General features: G+C 36.1%; 1 protein-coding gene across 1 annotated transcript in view; it reads right to left on the reverse strand.

Moving 5' to 3' along the window:
• TNNI3K (TNNI3 interacting kinase) overlaps nucleotides 1-14,609 on the reverse strand; it is a 302,223-nt gene that overhangs the window by 75,343 nt on the left and 212,271 nt on the right. Inside the window, exon 21 of the mRNA XM_023209399.2 lies at nucleotides 2,726-2,835. Coding sequence (XP_023065167.1) covers nucleotides 2,726-2,835 — 110 coding nt within the window. The remainder of the gene's footprint in view (nucleotides 1-2,725; nucleotides 2,836-14,609) is intronic.

A 14,609-nucleotide genomic window follows, 5' to 3' on the forward strand; every position in this document is an offset into this window, starting at 1 on the left:
AAGACACCCTGGAGATAATACTGTGCTTCAAACTCAAGGAATGAGGTAAAGACAGATATACAAGAAAAAATGAGAAGCAAAGTTGATAACCTAGAAAGTAATGACCAGGATAGCATGATGTTAGTGTCCTCCATCTAAAGATGAACTTGTTTCAAATAATGCCTGATACAGAGATTTAACCTCTCCATGACTACAATGTTGCAACTACTACTAGTCTTTCTCTTGTAACTGTTCTCCCAGTGAATTTTCACATGTTCTGGTTGCTTAGACTGTTCTTTCTCACCAAGCTGTCTTCTTTCAGAAAACTCCTGTTCATGATTTCAGTTCAAGTGTTACTCTTTTTGGGAAGCCTTCACTAACCTACATTCTGTCTTTGTCCCCCAATTTGCTAGCAGTATTCTTTTAGTATATATTCTCACAGAATTTTGTCTTTCTTAATCTTGGCAGGTAACTATAGAATCATTAATGTGTTTATTCAATCAATCTCATATAACTACCAGGTCTTAAACTCCATTTAAGTTAAGAGTTTCCATCTCTATTGAATCCCTTGCCCCTATCCCTAGGAGGTATACAGGAGGAACCCAACAAATAATTGTTGAAGGAAATAATGAAAAATAGCCCATTGTTTCCTTTTCTTTGCCACTCAGCTTGCTGACATGGTAAAGACCTTACTTGGCAATTAAGGAAGACTCAAGTGTGTCATATACAGAAGCAGCTCCACTTTACAATACTGAGGTGGTTGCCAGAGCCAAGTCAGGCTTGACTTACTGGCAGACCCACATATCGCAAGTCAGCTGAAGACTTTGCTTTCCTAATATGCTTTTTCTCTGTCTTCCCCTCTGCATCTCATCAGCAGAACAAAGACTCTGTGCTGATAGCAATACAACTTTTCTACTAAGCAATCGATTTTTGTCCTTCTTTTTTTTTTTTAACAGAATCCTTCTTTGGCCATGTTCCAATTTCTGTTTCTCATTTCCCAACCTTTTGCTTAAGACATCCATTCTATCCAAAAAATGCTTTTAGGACCTGCCAATGACTTACCTTTATCTTGAAATTAGAAATTCCACACGCCTGTTATCTATAATTATGAAGAGGCACTTCATCAAAGCAAAAGAGATTCCCTTGATTGTTATTTGATGGTAAACTTTGTCATAGCTCACATCCCACAGAGAGAAGAAAATTCTAGAATAGGTGCTTGACATACTTTTTCTGAGAAAATATGCCTGAAGTTCATACTGAAATACAAGAAAAGATTTTTCTAAACTATTTTATGTGATGTAATTTTCAAGAAGAAATTTTCTGGACATCAAAATTCCGATGCAGGGATTGAAGGCACTGATAGGCAATAGTGGTATTCATTCATTTACTCAACAAACATTCTTGAGCATCTGACTTTAGATGTTAGTGTTATAGCAGTGAACAAAATAAAACAAAACAAAAAGCCCCTGCTTTCATGGAGCTAACATTTTGGTAGTGATGGAAGATTCTAAACAAATAAACATGTAACATATCAGGTTGAATGGCCAGGATAAGAGGTTATCTTCTGAGATACTCAATCCATCCCAAAATGATCTCCATTTTTTCTTCTTAAGAGTTTCTGTGTATACAGATGAGACTGGGTAATGACTTGGTCTGGATTTTGCCTTTAGGAAAAGAATGGAAAACTTACTTTCTCTTTTCAACATCTGGACTGGGGCTTATTCTATTTCTCCTAAGTGATTTCCTGAAATAATAACAGCCTCGCTTTATCTATTCTTTTGTTGAAGAGAGATAAAATGCCTACGAAGGATCAGAAACATAGTTATATTTTAAGAGGACAAAAACTAGGATGGCTTAGGATGGAAAAATAAGAACCATTAGGTCTTTATGTATGAGGTCCTCCAGTGTGAAGAATGCAAACTAATATTCTCCACTCTGAGCAATGGAATCAATGGATTGATATCAAAACACAAGGATTTTAATAGACAACAAAATATACTGGCAGAAAGATTACTAGACACTGGACTGGACTGTGTTACTAGGAAATAAGTTGTACAATCTCCTCTGTGAATCTCTGAGAACAAAGCAGGCATAACCTGTCTGCACACTTAAGAATCCTTTCTTGCAGGTGGATTGTCTGGAATTTCATTCTGTGATAATATGACTATTCTCTCACTATTCTTTTAGACCTATGACCATATTTAAAAATTTATTTTACTGTTTACATATCCCTTCCATAACATTGATCACTCCATTTGAATTCTAAGTCTATGCTGTTAACCACATCATAATACTGTCACTCAGGAAGTTAGAGAGGGATTAGGACCCAGGTCTTCTGCCTCCCACAGTGCTCCTGAAGACCACCTATTCTGAGGCCTGCCTCATGTTTAAAAGCCAACACAAATCCATCCTGTGCCAAATTTCTTGCTTTGGAAAATGACTAAGTGTGGCTCACGCATAGTTAATAAAAATTGCAGCTGAGATGAGACTGTGAGTCATCTGTCATACCCTGGTCTCTCTTTTACTAATCAGTTGTGAGAAACGTTTCAAAATCAGAAAGCAGCAGCTAAGAAATATGAGATACTCAGACTTCTTGAGGCAATTAGAGACTAAAGAGCAGAAGGCAAATCAGTCTTCCCGCCTTGACAGTCTTAAAATACACACTGAAAGTAGACTTTGGAGTTATACTATTTGTGACAGATTTTGACCATAACACATTTTCTAAGAGGAAATAAAAATTACTCACTTCAGGACATGCGTTCCACCCTCGTATCAGCAGAGATGATACAGGCTTGGGAATGGAATAGCCAATGGGAGGTCTGATGTGGTGGTAAGCCATGTCTGCTGCCGCAGCCGCTGCAAACCAAATGGTCATGTCAGTTTTGAAATTCACATATTTATTTCAAGAAACAAATGAAGAGACACACACACACAAAAGGCATTAAAAATCAATCTGAGCAACATCAGCAGAGATTCAAAGAGTCTTCTAGGCCTTTTTTCCCCCAATGGTCTAAATAAGTGATGGATAATTTGATACTATAAATTTATAATTGTTCATTCATTTGGTTTCAGACTCAATAAATAGCAGAAGGCATTTATAAGGAGTGAAGGAATATGCAAGGAGCAAGTCGTTTTGTTTGAAGTATAGGGTATGTACATGATATTATAAGAAGTAAAGACTGAAAGGCAGATTAACAAGACTGTATAATGCCATAAATCCTAGGCTAAAGAGCTTATATTGTATGTAGTAAACATGGAATACCACTGAAATTTCCACTTCTGATAGCACCTGTATCATTGAGCAAAATAGATTTTTTAAAGCTTAAATCCTGTTACTGGTTATAAGGTTGTTGGGATTTTAGTTTTTAATTTTATAAAGTAGTTATTATTTTTAAAACTCTCTTGGACACTTCATATCCTTATTTTAGCTAACGATACTCATTGATTGAATTCTGTCGTGTTGCCTGCCTGCATGGATTTCTGAATATTGCTCATCTCAATGTCTGCATCACTGTGTTGTGATTCTTAGAACTTCACTGTAGATTCCTGATTGCTAAATATTTCCTGTTCTGCAACCAATGATTTCTATACTCCCTTAGAAACCAAGCTTGTGGCTACTTTTACTGAATGCATTTTGTATCAGGCATCATGGCAGGTAACTACATAAACTCCTTTAATCCTCCTAACAACCATACAAAGTAGGTGGTGGTGGTGGTGGTGTGTGTGGAACTAGTTTTTAATGTATAAATATTTTACATATAACTAGTAGTTGGTGCAGACTTTTGTTTCAAAATCCATGGTCTCTTCAGCACATATTATAATGAAAATACTCTGTAATCAACACATGATGCCCTGTTTATTCTTCACAAAAATTGCTGTGCATCAGTGAGAGGATAAAGTTCCAGGACATTGCTGCTTCCTATCTTTTAGATTGTGGCGTTGTAAGCATCTGTCTATATCTTAATGACTTTTGAGATATAAGCCACAACTACTGCCTCTACTCTACCAAAATTTACTCCCATCAAATTCTGTTTATCCATATACTTTCAGTAGGTCTAGTAAAATTATATGCAATGTGATTTGATCAACACTTTGCTTTATGGATTATTCTGAATTATTACCTAATTTTGCCAATTGTAAATTAATACTTGTTCTTTGTAGAAGTTTAAAAAATTAAGAGAATTAGAAGGAATAAACGTTATCATTTAGAAGAAACCATTGTTAAATTATTTCACATATTTCTTATATATTCTTTATGTCATTGACCTTATGTCAATATGCAATTATGTAATTCTTTTTTCCTAAATATTAAATAATTAATCTAAGCAATCAAGCATTTTCTCATGTTATTAACACTCTATTTTAACCTATTTTAATGACGCTGCATTTAGCTTTTAATCATTTCCCAATTTGAGGTTGTTCCAAATTTGGGTGTACACACTTCAAAGAATATCTTTTCAACACGAGTTGCCAGATTTCATAGATTATTCGTTTATGATATTTTGAGGAGTGAAAACGATGTGCCAAATTGCATAACTACTTTAAAGACTTCGGTACAACAATTATTCTAACAGTTGTACTAAATTTATACTCTCAACAGCATGTGTGTGAGGGTTATCAATATATCTCATCTGCACCAGAATTAGGTTTTCTCATTTTATAAAACATGTTACTAATTTCAGAGGTAAATATATCCACTCATTTTTTGTTGTTTAGATTGTGTTCTTATCAAATATGTCACTCCTTATCAAATGTGTCTGCTGTGTCACAAAAAATTAGGCATTTTGGAGTACTTTCACTGGTTACTCTTGACTTTTTTTTTTTTTTTTTTTCTCGAGACAGTCTCGCTGTGTCACCCAGGCTGGAGTGCAGTAGTGCGATCTGGGCTCACTGCAGCCTCTGCCTCCTGGGATCAAGTGATTCTCCTGCCTCAGCCTCCCGAATAGCTGGGACTACAGGCACGTGCCACCACCCCTAGGTAATTTTTTTGTATTTTTAGCAGACATGGGATTTCACTGTGTTAGCGGGATGGTCTTGCTCTTTTGACCTCATGATCCTCCTGCCTTGGCTTCCCGAAGTGCTGGGATTACAGGCATGAGCCACCATGCCCAGCCACTCTTGACTATTTTTAAATTATTTCTGGAATGAGGTAAATCAATAAGCAAACAGACTGGTGCTTAGCAATCATTGATCTTCTAACTCTGCTCTACTTTGTTACCTTATGATCATTTGGATATTGTTGAGCTGGTGTAGCTATAAGTACATAAGCCAGTATGGAGAGCACATTTAAAATAATTGTACATAGCCTAATGGGGAGGGACTACTCATAAAATGAGTTAAACTCAGATGCAGGTGCCAGCCATCCCCCTTTGAAACTCTTTTAGATTCTGGTATCAAAAATATAGAGTTACTTGTTTGCTTCTTGGCAGTGTGTCTGGAAAATCAGTTTAAGATGAATGATATTTAATTCTTCATTATTCAAAGTAGATTCTGCAAAGTCTTGGCATCTCCTCCCCTTTGCTTTAAGCACTCTTGGCAGTGATACTACTTATCAGTGCCTCCACCAGAAAGTGGGCAACGCAACATGAGGGGGTCATGACATGGAAATTTGTCACCTTGAGATTGTTTTGTCAGTCTTGCCTAAGCAGCCATGCTACACTAACATCTGGGAAATTTTCTGGTATTACAGATTCAGGAAGGTGATTGTCAGCCCATTAATCAAATTTTTACCTTGATCGCTACAAAAAATATGTTAGAGGATTTGTGTAAATGTTGGTTTCTACTTTAAAGAGTGAGACTTTGCCATTAAAGGAGAATAAAGCTAAATTTAAAAATATTAATAACTATTTATTGAGCAACTATTATGTTTCAACACTAACCTGAAATATTAATCAATAGTTTAGTATAAATAATAATCTAGATCTAGAGTAGGAGTATCTGATAGAACTTTTTACACTGATAAAAATGTTCTTGTAATCCCAGCACTTTGGGAGGCTGAGGCAGGCAGATCACAAGGTCAGGAGATTGAGACCATTCTGGCTAACACGGTGAAACCCCATTTCTACTAAAAATACAAAAAATTAGCTGGGCATGCTGGCACAGACCTGTAGTCCCAGCTACTCGAGGCAGGAGAATCACTTGAACCCGAGGCAGAAGTTGCAGTAAGTCGAGATCATGCCACTGCACTCTAGCCTGGGCGACAGAGCAAGACTCCGTCTCAAAAAAAAAAAAAAAAAAGTTCTACATTGTTCAATATGATAGCATAAAGTTACAGAGCACTTAAAATGTGGCTACTGTGACTGATACATTGAGTTTTTAATTTGTTTAATTTTATTTAATATAAATTTAAATAGTCAAGGTAAGTGGCTTTCATATTAAACAACATAATTCTAGAGCATAGCTCGCACTCTCGTTATCCTGAATAAGAAGACCTGAGTTAAACACAGTATTGTGAGTCAGCTGCAGAGTCTATGTAACCATGGTGTCAATTTGTGGATTCAACTTCTCCCTTGTTTGTCAATACTTTATCAAGAAAAGAAAAGACATGAATGGAGATTGTCTATGTCGCTTCTCAAAAGTGACAGACCAGTGAAAAGCTACAGAACAAGCATTCAACACAACATGTGATAACCTAATTCATATATTCATTTGTCAAAATGTACTGACTATTTTATGTAAGTGATAATAAACCAAAAATAATCTCGCATTATTTTTTTCAATGAAAGTTGGTAAATGAATAAATAAGAAATAAGTGAATGACTAATTTTTTTCACTGCATGTTACGGTTCAGTCGTTAATTCTAAAATGCGATTCCTTTTGCCTGGAATGTTCTCCCCTACCCCTTTTTCCTTAATAACATCTACTGTCATTTAGGTCTTATCTTTGATTGGCTTTTGCTGGGTACCTTCCTATGTACTCCCATAACAACCTGTACTATCATAACATGTATTATACTTAATTGCCTCTTTATTTGTCTGCCTGTGCATATAGATCATAAATGCCTTGAGGTCAGGGACTGTGTCTTTTCACCATTATATCTTCTGTGCCTAGTACAGTAATGGGCTATTAATAGGTATTCAAAAGGTATGCATTATTTCCCTTAAGATAATGGCCTCCAGCTACATCCGTGTTGCTGCAAAGCACACTATTTTGTTCTTTTTATGGCCATATAGTATTCTATGGTGTATATGTAGCATAGTTTCTTTATCCAGTCCTCTGTTGATGTGCACCTAAGTTGATTTCCATGTCTTTGCTATTGTGAATAGTAGAGGTCATTATCCGAAGGGAATTAATGCAGGAACAGAAAACCAAATAACACATGTTCTCACCTATAAGTGGGAGCTAAACATTGGGTACACATGGACATAAAGATGAGAACAACAGACACTGCAGACTACTAGAGGGGGAAGGGAGAGAGAGGGGCAAGTTGAAAAACTGCCTATTGGGTGCTATGCTCACTACCTGATGATGCGATCCATAACCCAAACCTGAGCATCACAATATACCCATGTAGCAAACCTGCACATGTGCCCCTGAATCTAAAATAGAAGTTGAATAATAATAAATTAAACAATTAAAAAGGTAGGCACTAAAAGTGTTATTTAACTGGAACTAATATACATCCTGGTATATAGGACTCAGTAATATTTATGGAATAAATGAATGAAGATGATAGCTCAATAGTAATAAATATCTTATTCATTATTATGTTTAGAGAACAGGGCACAATGCCTAGCCATCAAGGAACACTGTAGAATGAATATAATGTTTAGTTTAATTCTAGATGACAACATGATCAGGTAAATTACTGAAATCTCGTGGCAAATTTAATCAATAATATTATCTTTCATTCAAAAATATGGGAGGAGGTGCTTTGATAAACTGAAGCAGAGTGACATAATAAGAAGTACCTTTACCAAGGAAATCTGGAGGCCTAATTTTCAGTCTGGCTTTGCTGTAAACTCTCTGGGAGATACTAATTAAGCCAATTGGCCTCATGAATATTAATTTTGTTAAATGTAACATCTTTTAAGCAGGGAAGACATAGTATAATGGTGGCAAGCATAGGCTTTGAAGACAGGGAACCCGAGTATTTAAGTCTTGACTACCCTCTTACATTGATTCTAAAGGAACTTAATCGACACATTACTGGGACTAAATGAGATAATATACATAGAGCTCTAGGCACATTGTTGTCTCTCAGCAAGTGTAGCTGCGTTGTTGTGCAGATTATTATCATCATCTGCACATCTGAGAGTTGCACCATTTCTTTTTGGTTTGAACCTAGAGAACTAGATATAAAAAACATAATTGCATGTTTTCTGTTTTGTTTAGAATGCCAGTTATCTTAGATCCTTTTTAGGTTCTCTTTGGGTATGAATACCGAGTAAAATATTACATTGAGTTACTGCAAATTTTAGGGCTACAACCTATCTCATTGGTCATAAGGCTCAGCTCATAATGCAACATGACTATGCAGACAGAATGACTGAGCAGCTCTCCATGACAACCTTAATTATCTATACCCCACTTACGGATAAGTTAGTATTAGACTCTCAGTCCCTAAAGTAACCTTTCACTGTCTTCTGTTTTATAAAATTAAATTTAGAAACTCATATAAAAAACACTGAAAAGAGAGCAATACACTACAATATTTTGTTAGTAAGTTTTGACCAGTATGAAATTGCCAGAAATATCTTAATTTTTCAACTTTGATTGTGTTTATGTGTGTTCTGAAAAGTAAAATTGATTCTACTTCATTGTTTTTAATGGGCAGGGCTGTGGTGAGACAAAGCAAATGTGTTCTACAATCCCAGCAAGAGCTAAGACACATTCTTTGTTAAAATGACACTTTTCAATGATGTATCACCAGAGTGTATAGCATCTGAGAAAGACCATGAGATTACAATCTTGAGATTGCACTAAGAATGGCTTAATTTTTTAAGCCACATCCCATTCTCATTACATACTGTCAGAAGAATAGATTAATTTGCTCCATTGTCTGTTCTCATTGCAATCTTTGTCAGTGTAATGAAATATTGGAATGTTAATATCAGCTATATTCATAGAAAAATCTCCATCTATTGGACTGATTTAATCTTTCCAGTGATCTGGGTGGTGATTGGTTGGCTCTGCTCTTTTTAGTGATAAACCGATAAGGATTAGCACAATAAACATAAGATTTCAGAACTTCAGCTCACTCCTATTTTCCTGCTGCTTGTCAAAGCACAGTCCACACCATCAGTGTGTTTATATCCTTTGAAGTTATTATATTCAGAATGCTTTATGGTCCAAATAATATTTTGAAAAGGACATAATCATCTAATATTTAAGGATGGGTAGTAAACTCAAATGGCTACCAATATGAGACCTGTTGGATACCTGTGTATTTAAATGTACTTTAATTCATATTTTTAAATACCATATGTGACATAAAAAGTCTGCAAGCCATATTTGGTTCCCGGACTTCCATTTTGCAACTCTGAGTTAAAGTCTCAATATGAAGTCTCACCAAATCCTGCCTAGAAAAGATTGGCAGATGTTCTTAAATTACTGCTATATCGCAGGCTATAAGAGCCTGGCATTAAGGAATCCCAGGATACAGAGTTAAATCTCTTCGTGAACCAGCTGGCTTTACACAGGAAAACAAAAAGAAAACAAGAGACTTTCTTCTTTGGGCCCAGACTATAATTTGAAAGTGATCCACAAATCTGGGCACCTGGTTATAAGGAAATGGGAATGGATACAATACATATTGATGGATTAATTCATCTCAGCTTTCTTCTTTAGTTGATCATGATGTATTGGAGGAGACAAGCCCAGGAGAGAAATGAAATCTAGGAAGCAGGTGTTGATTTCTTTCTGTAAAATGTATTGAGTATAGCTCTTATTTGCCAGATTGTGCCAGCTTCTTTTTCATCTTGCCTGGTTCTTCTCTCTCTGTTTGGCTTCACACCTTGGCTCCTTCTCCTTCTAATCTGATCATTTCCCTCATAAATCTGTTCCTTTTCTTGTATCCATCATTATCATGATGGTTAAGCCAGAAGCCTAGAAGTCTTTCTTGACCTACTTATTTCCCTTGTGCTCCTACCTCAATCCATTGGGAAGTCCTATTGAAATCTTCCTAAACCAATATGTCCTTTCTCTTTCAAAGCTACTGCTTCAGTTAACATAATAGATATTTCTTCTAGATGAACTGATTTCTCTGCCTCCAGTTTTGAATTTCTCCAACCCAGCCTTTGCTTTGTTACAAGAGGAGCATTCTAAAATAATAATAAGGGTTGTTCTATATCCCTTCTTAAAACTTTGCAGTGACCTCCATTGATGACACACACAAGGCCTGTGATAGTTCATTTAATGTGTCAACTTGACTGGGCTAAGGGATACCCAGATAGCTGGTAAAATGTTATTTCTAGTGTGTCTGTGAGGGTGCTTCTTGAAGAGATCAGCATTTGAGTCGTAGACTGAGTGTAAAAGATCCACCCTCACCAATGTGGGCAGGCATCATACAATCCCTTGAGGGCCCCAATAGAATCAGGAGGCAGAGGAAGGGTGAATTAGCTCTCTTTTCTGGGGCTGTGACATGCATCTTCTCTTGACTTCAGATATCAGCACTTCAGATCCTTGGGCCTTCAGACTCTGGAACTTACAGTGGTGACCCTCCTGATTCTCAGGACTTTGAATTCACACTGAATCACATCACTGACTTTCTGGGTTCTCTGGTTTGCAGACAGCATATTGTGGGATTTCTTGGCCTTCATAATCATATGAGACAATTCCCACAATAAATCACCTCTTATAGATATAAATAGAAATATTTCACTGGTTCTGCTTCTCTGGAGAACCCTGAGTTGTACAAGGACCTTCAACATCTGGTTCTAGTTTTACATTTATAGTCTGTGTTGTTTGACTGATGTCCTTGTATTCTCTGATTCATCCCTACTGAACTGTCTGTGGATTTCTCAGGGCTCTGGACCTTGCTGGTATAGCTTTCTTCTGGATCATCTTACTCACCTCTTCATAGTTTACCTATTTAATTAGTAGACATCTTTTAAAGGTGCATTCAGGTATCATCTGTTCTAAGAATCCTTCCCTGATATCCTTTTACTACCTCCAGTCTGGGTAAAAGGCCCTTCCAGGGAGCATCCTTAGCCCTCTGTGCTTCTCTCTAGTTGAGACTTACTCTGCTGATTTTACTTCTGTCACTCATTCTCTATACTAGGAATAGTTTGATGACCTGGTCACTGACCTATTCCTCTTTATTTTCTGCTTACTATGACACAGTTCCCGGCTCATAGAAAGAAAGAACTCAATGGTGGCCTAAAGATAATAATAATAATAGCTAACATTTATTGAATGCTTATTATTGTCAACCACTGCTCTAATCTTTTGAAGTAAGTCTTGTTATTATACCCATTTCAAAAATAAATGAATGCTGGTGAGGATGCAAAGAAATGGGAACTCTCATAAACTGTTAGTGGGAATGTTAATTAGTACAGCCACTGCAATGGAGAACAGCATGGAGGTTTCTCAAAAAACTAGCAATCGTACTACCATATTATCCAGCAATCACACCATTAGGTATATATTCAAAAGAGAAGAAATCAGCATATCTAAGAGATGGCTGCACTCCCATGTTTACTGCAGCACAATTCAAAATAGTAAAGATTTTGAATCAACCTAAATGTACATCAATAGATAAATGGATAAATAAAATTTGGTACATATTCACAAGGAATATTATTCAGACATAAAAAGAATGAAATCCTATCATTTGCAACAACATGGATGGAACGGGAAGCCATTATGTGAAGTGACATAGGCCAGGCACAGAAAGACAAATATCACATGTTCTTGCTTATATGTGGTAGCTTAAATAAAATGAACTCATGGAGATAGAAAGTAGAGTGATAGTTACCAGAGGCTGGGAAGGGTAGTGGAGAAGATGAGATAAAGTGGAAACGGTTAATAGATACAAAAATACAGTTAGATAAAATGAATAAGATCTAGTATTCAGTAGCATAATGGAGTGACTATAGTTAACAATAATTTGCTGTATGTTTTAAAACAACTAAAGAATGGAATTAGAATGTCCCTAATCCAAAGAAATGATAAAAGCTTAAGATAGATATCCCTATTATTCTGGGTTGATCATTACACATTGTACGCCTGAATCAAAACATCACATGTACCCTGTAAATATGTGCAACTATTATGTATCCATAATAACATAAAAGAAAGAATTAAGAATAAAAAATAATAAACTAAGGTATAGGTAGGTTAAATAAATTGCACAAGGTCACAAGACACATGCCAATTCTCTTTAGTCCCTACAGTGTTAGCCTGAAAAATGTTTTCTTTAAAATATTGAATTAATTTCCAACATTAAAAAACGTATAGATTTCTTAATTAACAAGCAGAAATTAGTTGATATGGTCAGCGTGGGTATACCTATGTTCCTGCTCAGTGCTGTTTGGCTGGAGCGTGAGTCAGAGCACGTGATTTCTTATTCAACACACTGTTCTGCCTTGAGCATCTGCATGCTTCCCATGGTCCTGTGGGCATTTGATCTTTTTTATTTGACCTTTAAGGTGGTGGATGTGATGGTTTTTCAGTTTTCCTAAACCTGAGATTACAGGTTGATTTGAACACGTGAGATGCAAAAGAGACCCTAACTTCAAGCTTTTCTGAATGTATACCTATCACTTGTGTAGGAGTCAATGCTAATATTGGTGTTCTTTGTTTATATTTTTCCCAGGAGGTAGTATGCTGCTAAATCCAGAAGGATGAGTCCTGTGTAATGTTGCTACTACCATAATTGATATTGCTGTCTCACTTTGGAATCATGGATTCGTTCCTCATTGTAAATGGCTAATATGTAGCTTATATTGAATCTGATGCTTCACATAATTTATTGCTGAACATATGCTAGATTGCCTAAACACTGCAATGATATTAGACATCTTGTTTCTTGATTCATGGTAACTGTCCAAGTTGGAAAAATTCAGCATCTATCATAAACAAACTCTCTTTCCAATAAGGTACTATACATTTTAATATCTGGGATATTGGAATAAAATTACTCTTAGGCAAGACTTTCAACTTTCTATTAAATAATAGTCTCCCTCTAAAATGGGTAACTATTTCTGGGGTCCATGAACTAAAATCTCAGGGCCATCTTTACCTTTTTTAAGTATTTAGTTTATAATTAACAAAGTCTAATGAAGTAGAGAAAATTATAAAACTGTGAGTAAAATGCAACGAATACAATGATAAATGGTGACTTGGGATAAGGAGGAAATTGCACGTAACTTGATATTAGAGAGTTAAGAAAGATTTTTGGAAAGAAATTACGTTTAGACTAAGACCTAAAATAAATTGGAGTTAGTGTAATGAAAAGTGGAGAAGAGTGTCTCTGACAAAGAGACTAATGTGCACAAAGGCATGAGGTAAGAGGAGACATGCTGGGGAAATGAAAGTTTCCTGTAGTTTGGATGACTCTGGATGACAGGCTGCATGTGGTGAGAAGGAGGCCGGGGAGGCAGGCAGGGACATAATCATAAGGGGCTTTGAAGATTGTGTTAAGACATATTGTTTTCATCTTAAAAGCAAAAGAAAAACACTGGGAATTTTAAGTCAGAGAAGTGCTATGTTCAAATTTGCATTTTTAGAAAGCTAAATCTAGTGATTGGTGGAAGAAAGATGACGAGCAAGGCTGAAGACAGGATACTATTTAAGACAATGTGCAGTATTCGACATGTGAAATAAGAAAGTAGCTGTGGAAATGGAGATAACTGGATGGATTTGAGAGGTAAACTGTAGAATCAAAAATGGGAAAATAATTTTAAAAAGAAAGAAAGAGATAAATAAAACGAGAACTGAAGAGGAGTCAAGGACGACTTTGAAATTTCTACATGGGCCGCCTAGAGAACGAGAGTGCCACTGAAGTAGAGAATCAAAGGGAGCTTTGACCTTGTGTTACACTTTTCCCTAATCTTGCACCTTACAGAGAGTTTGCAGTTTATAAAGCGTGTTCACAAACATCATCTCATTTAATGCTCACAGTAATTTTTGTGGTAGTCATCATTAATTGCATTTACTGAGGAAACAGAACTTGTGAAAAGGCCTAGAGGTCAGATGAAATGCAACATACTGAGAGTATAGAAAGTGAACTAGTGTTAGTAACGTGAGAGGTACAGAATCAGGGAGAGTTTTACAGGACATAGTAAGAATTTTGAGATTGAATCCTATGAATATGGGAAGCCATACAATAATTTTAAGCAATGGTAATATATCAGGTTTATGTTTTTAAAATATAATTTCAGTGGATGTTTAGAGATTGGAGAGGAAAAGAAAACAAAAATAAACCAAGAAAGAACAGCCAAAAACAATTTCAGAAGTTCAAGCGATAAAGCTGGCAGTTTGCACTAGGGTGATGGCAGATGAAACATTTTGAGAAATAGACAAATTTTAGGTATATATCTTACCACTTCAATTCAACATTGTACTGGACGTCCCTGTTCTAAAAGGCAAAGACAGACAGACAGACAGAAAAGAAAGGAAGGAAGAAAGAAAGAAAGAAAGAAAGAAAGAAAGAAAGAAAGAAAGAAAGAAAGAAAGAAAGAAAGAAA

The sequence above is a fragment of the Piliocolobus tephrosceles genome, chromosome 1, assembly GCF_002776525.5.
Source record: "Piliocolobus tephrosceles isolate RC106 chromosome 1, ASM277652v3, whole genome shotgun sequence".
In the NCBI taxonomy this organism is placed as follows: domain Eukaryota; kingdom Metazoa; phylum Chordata; class Mammalia; order Primates; family Cercopithecidae; genus Piliocolobus; species Piliocolobus tephrosceles.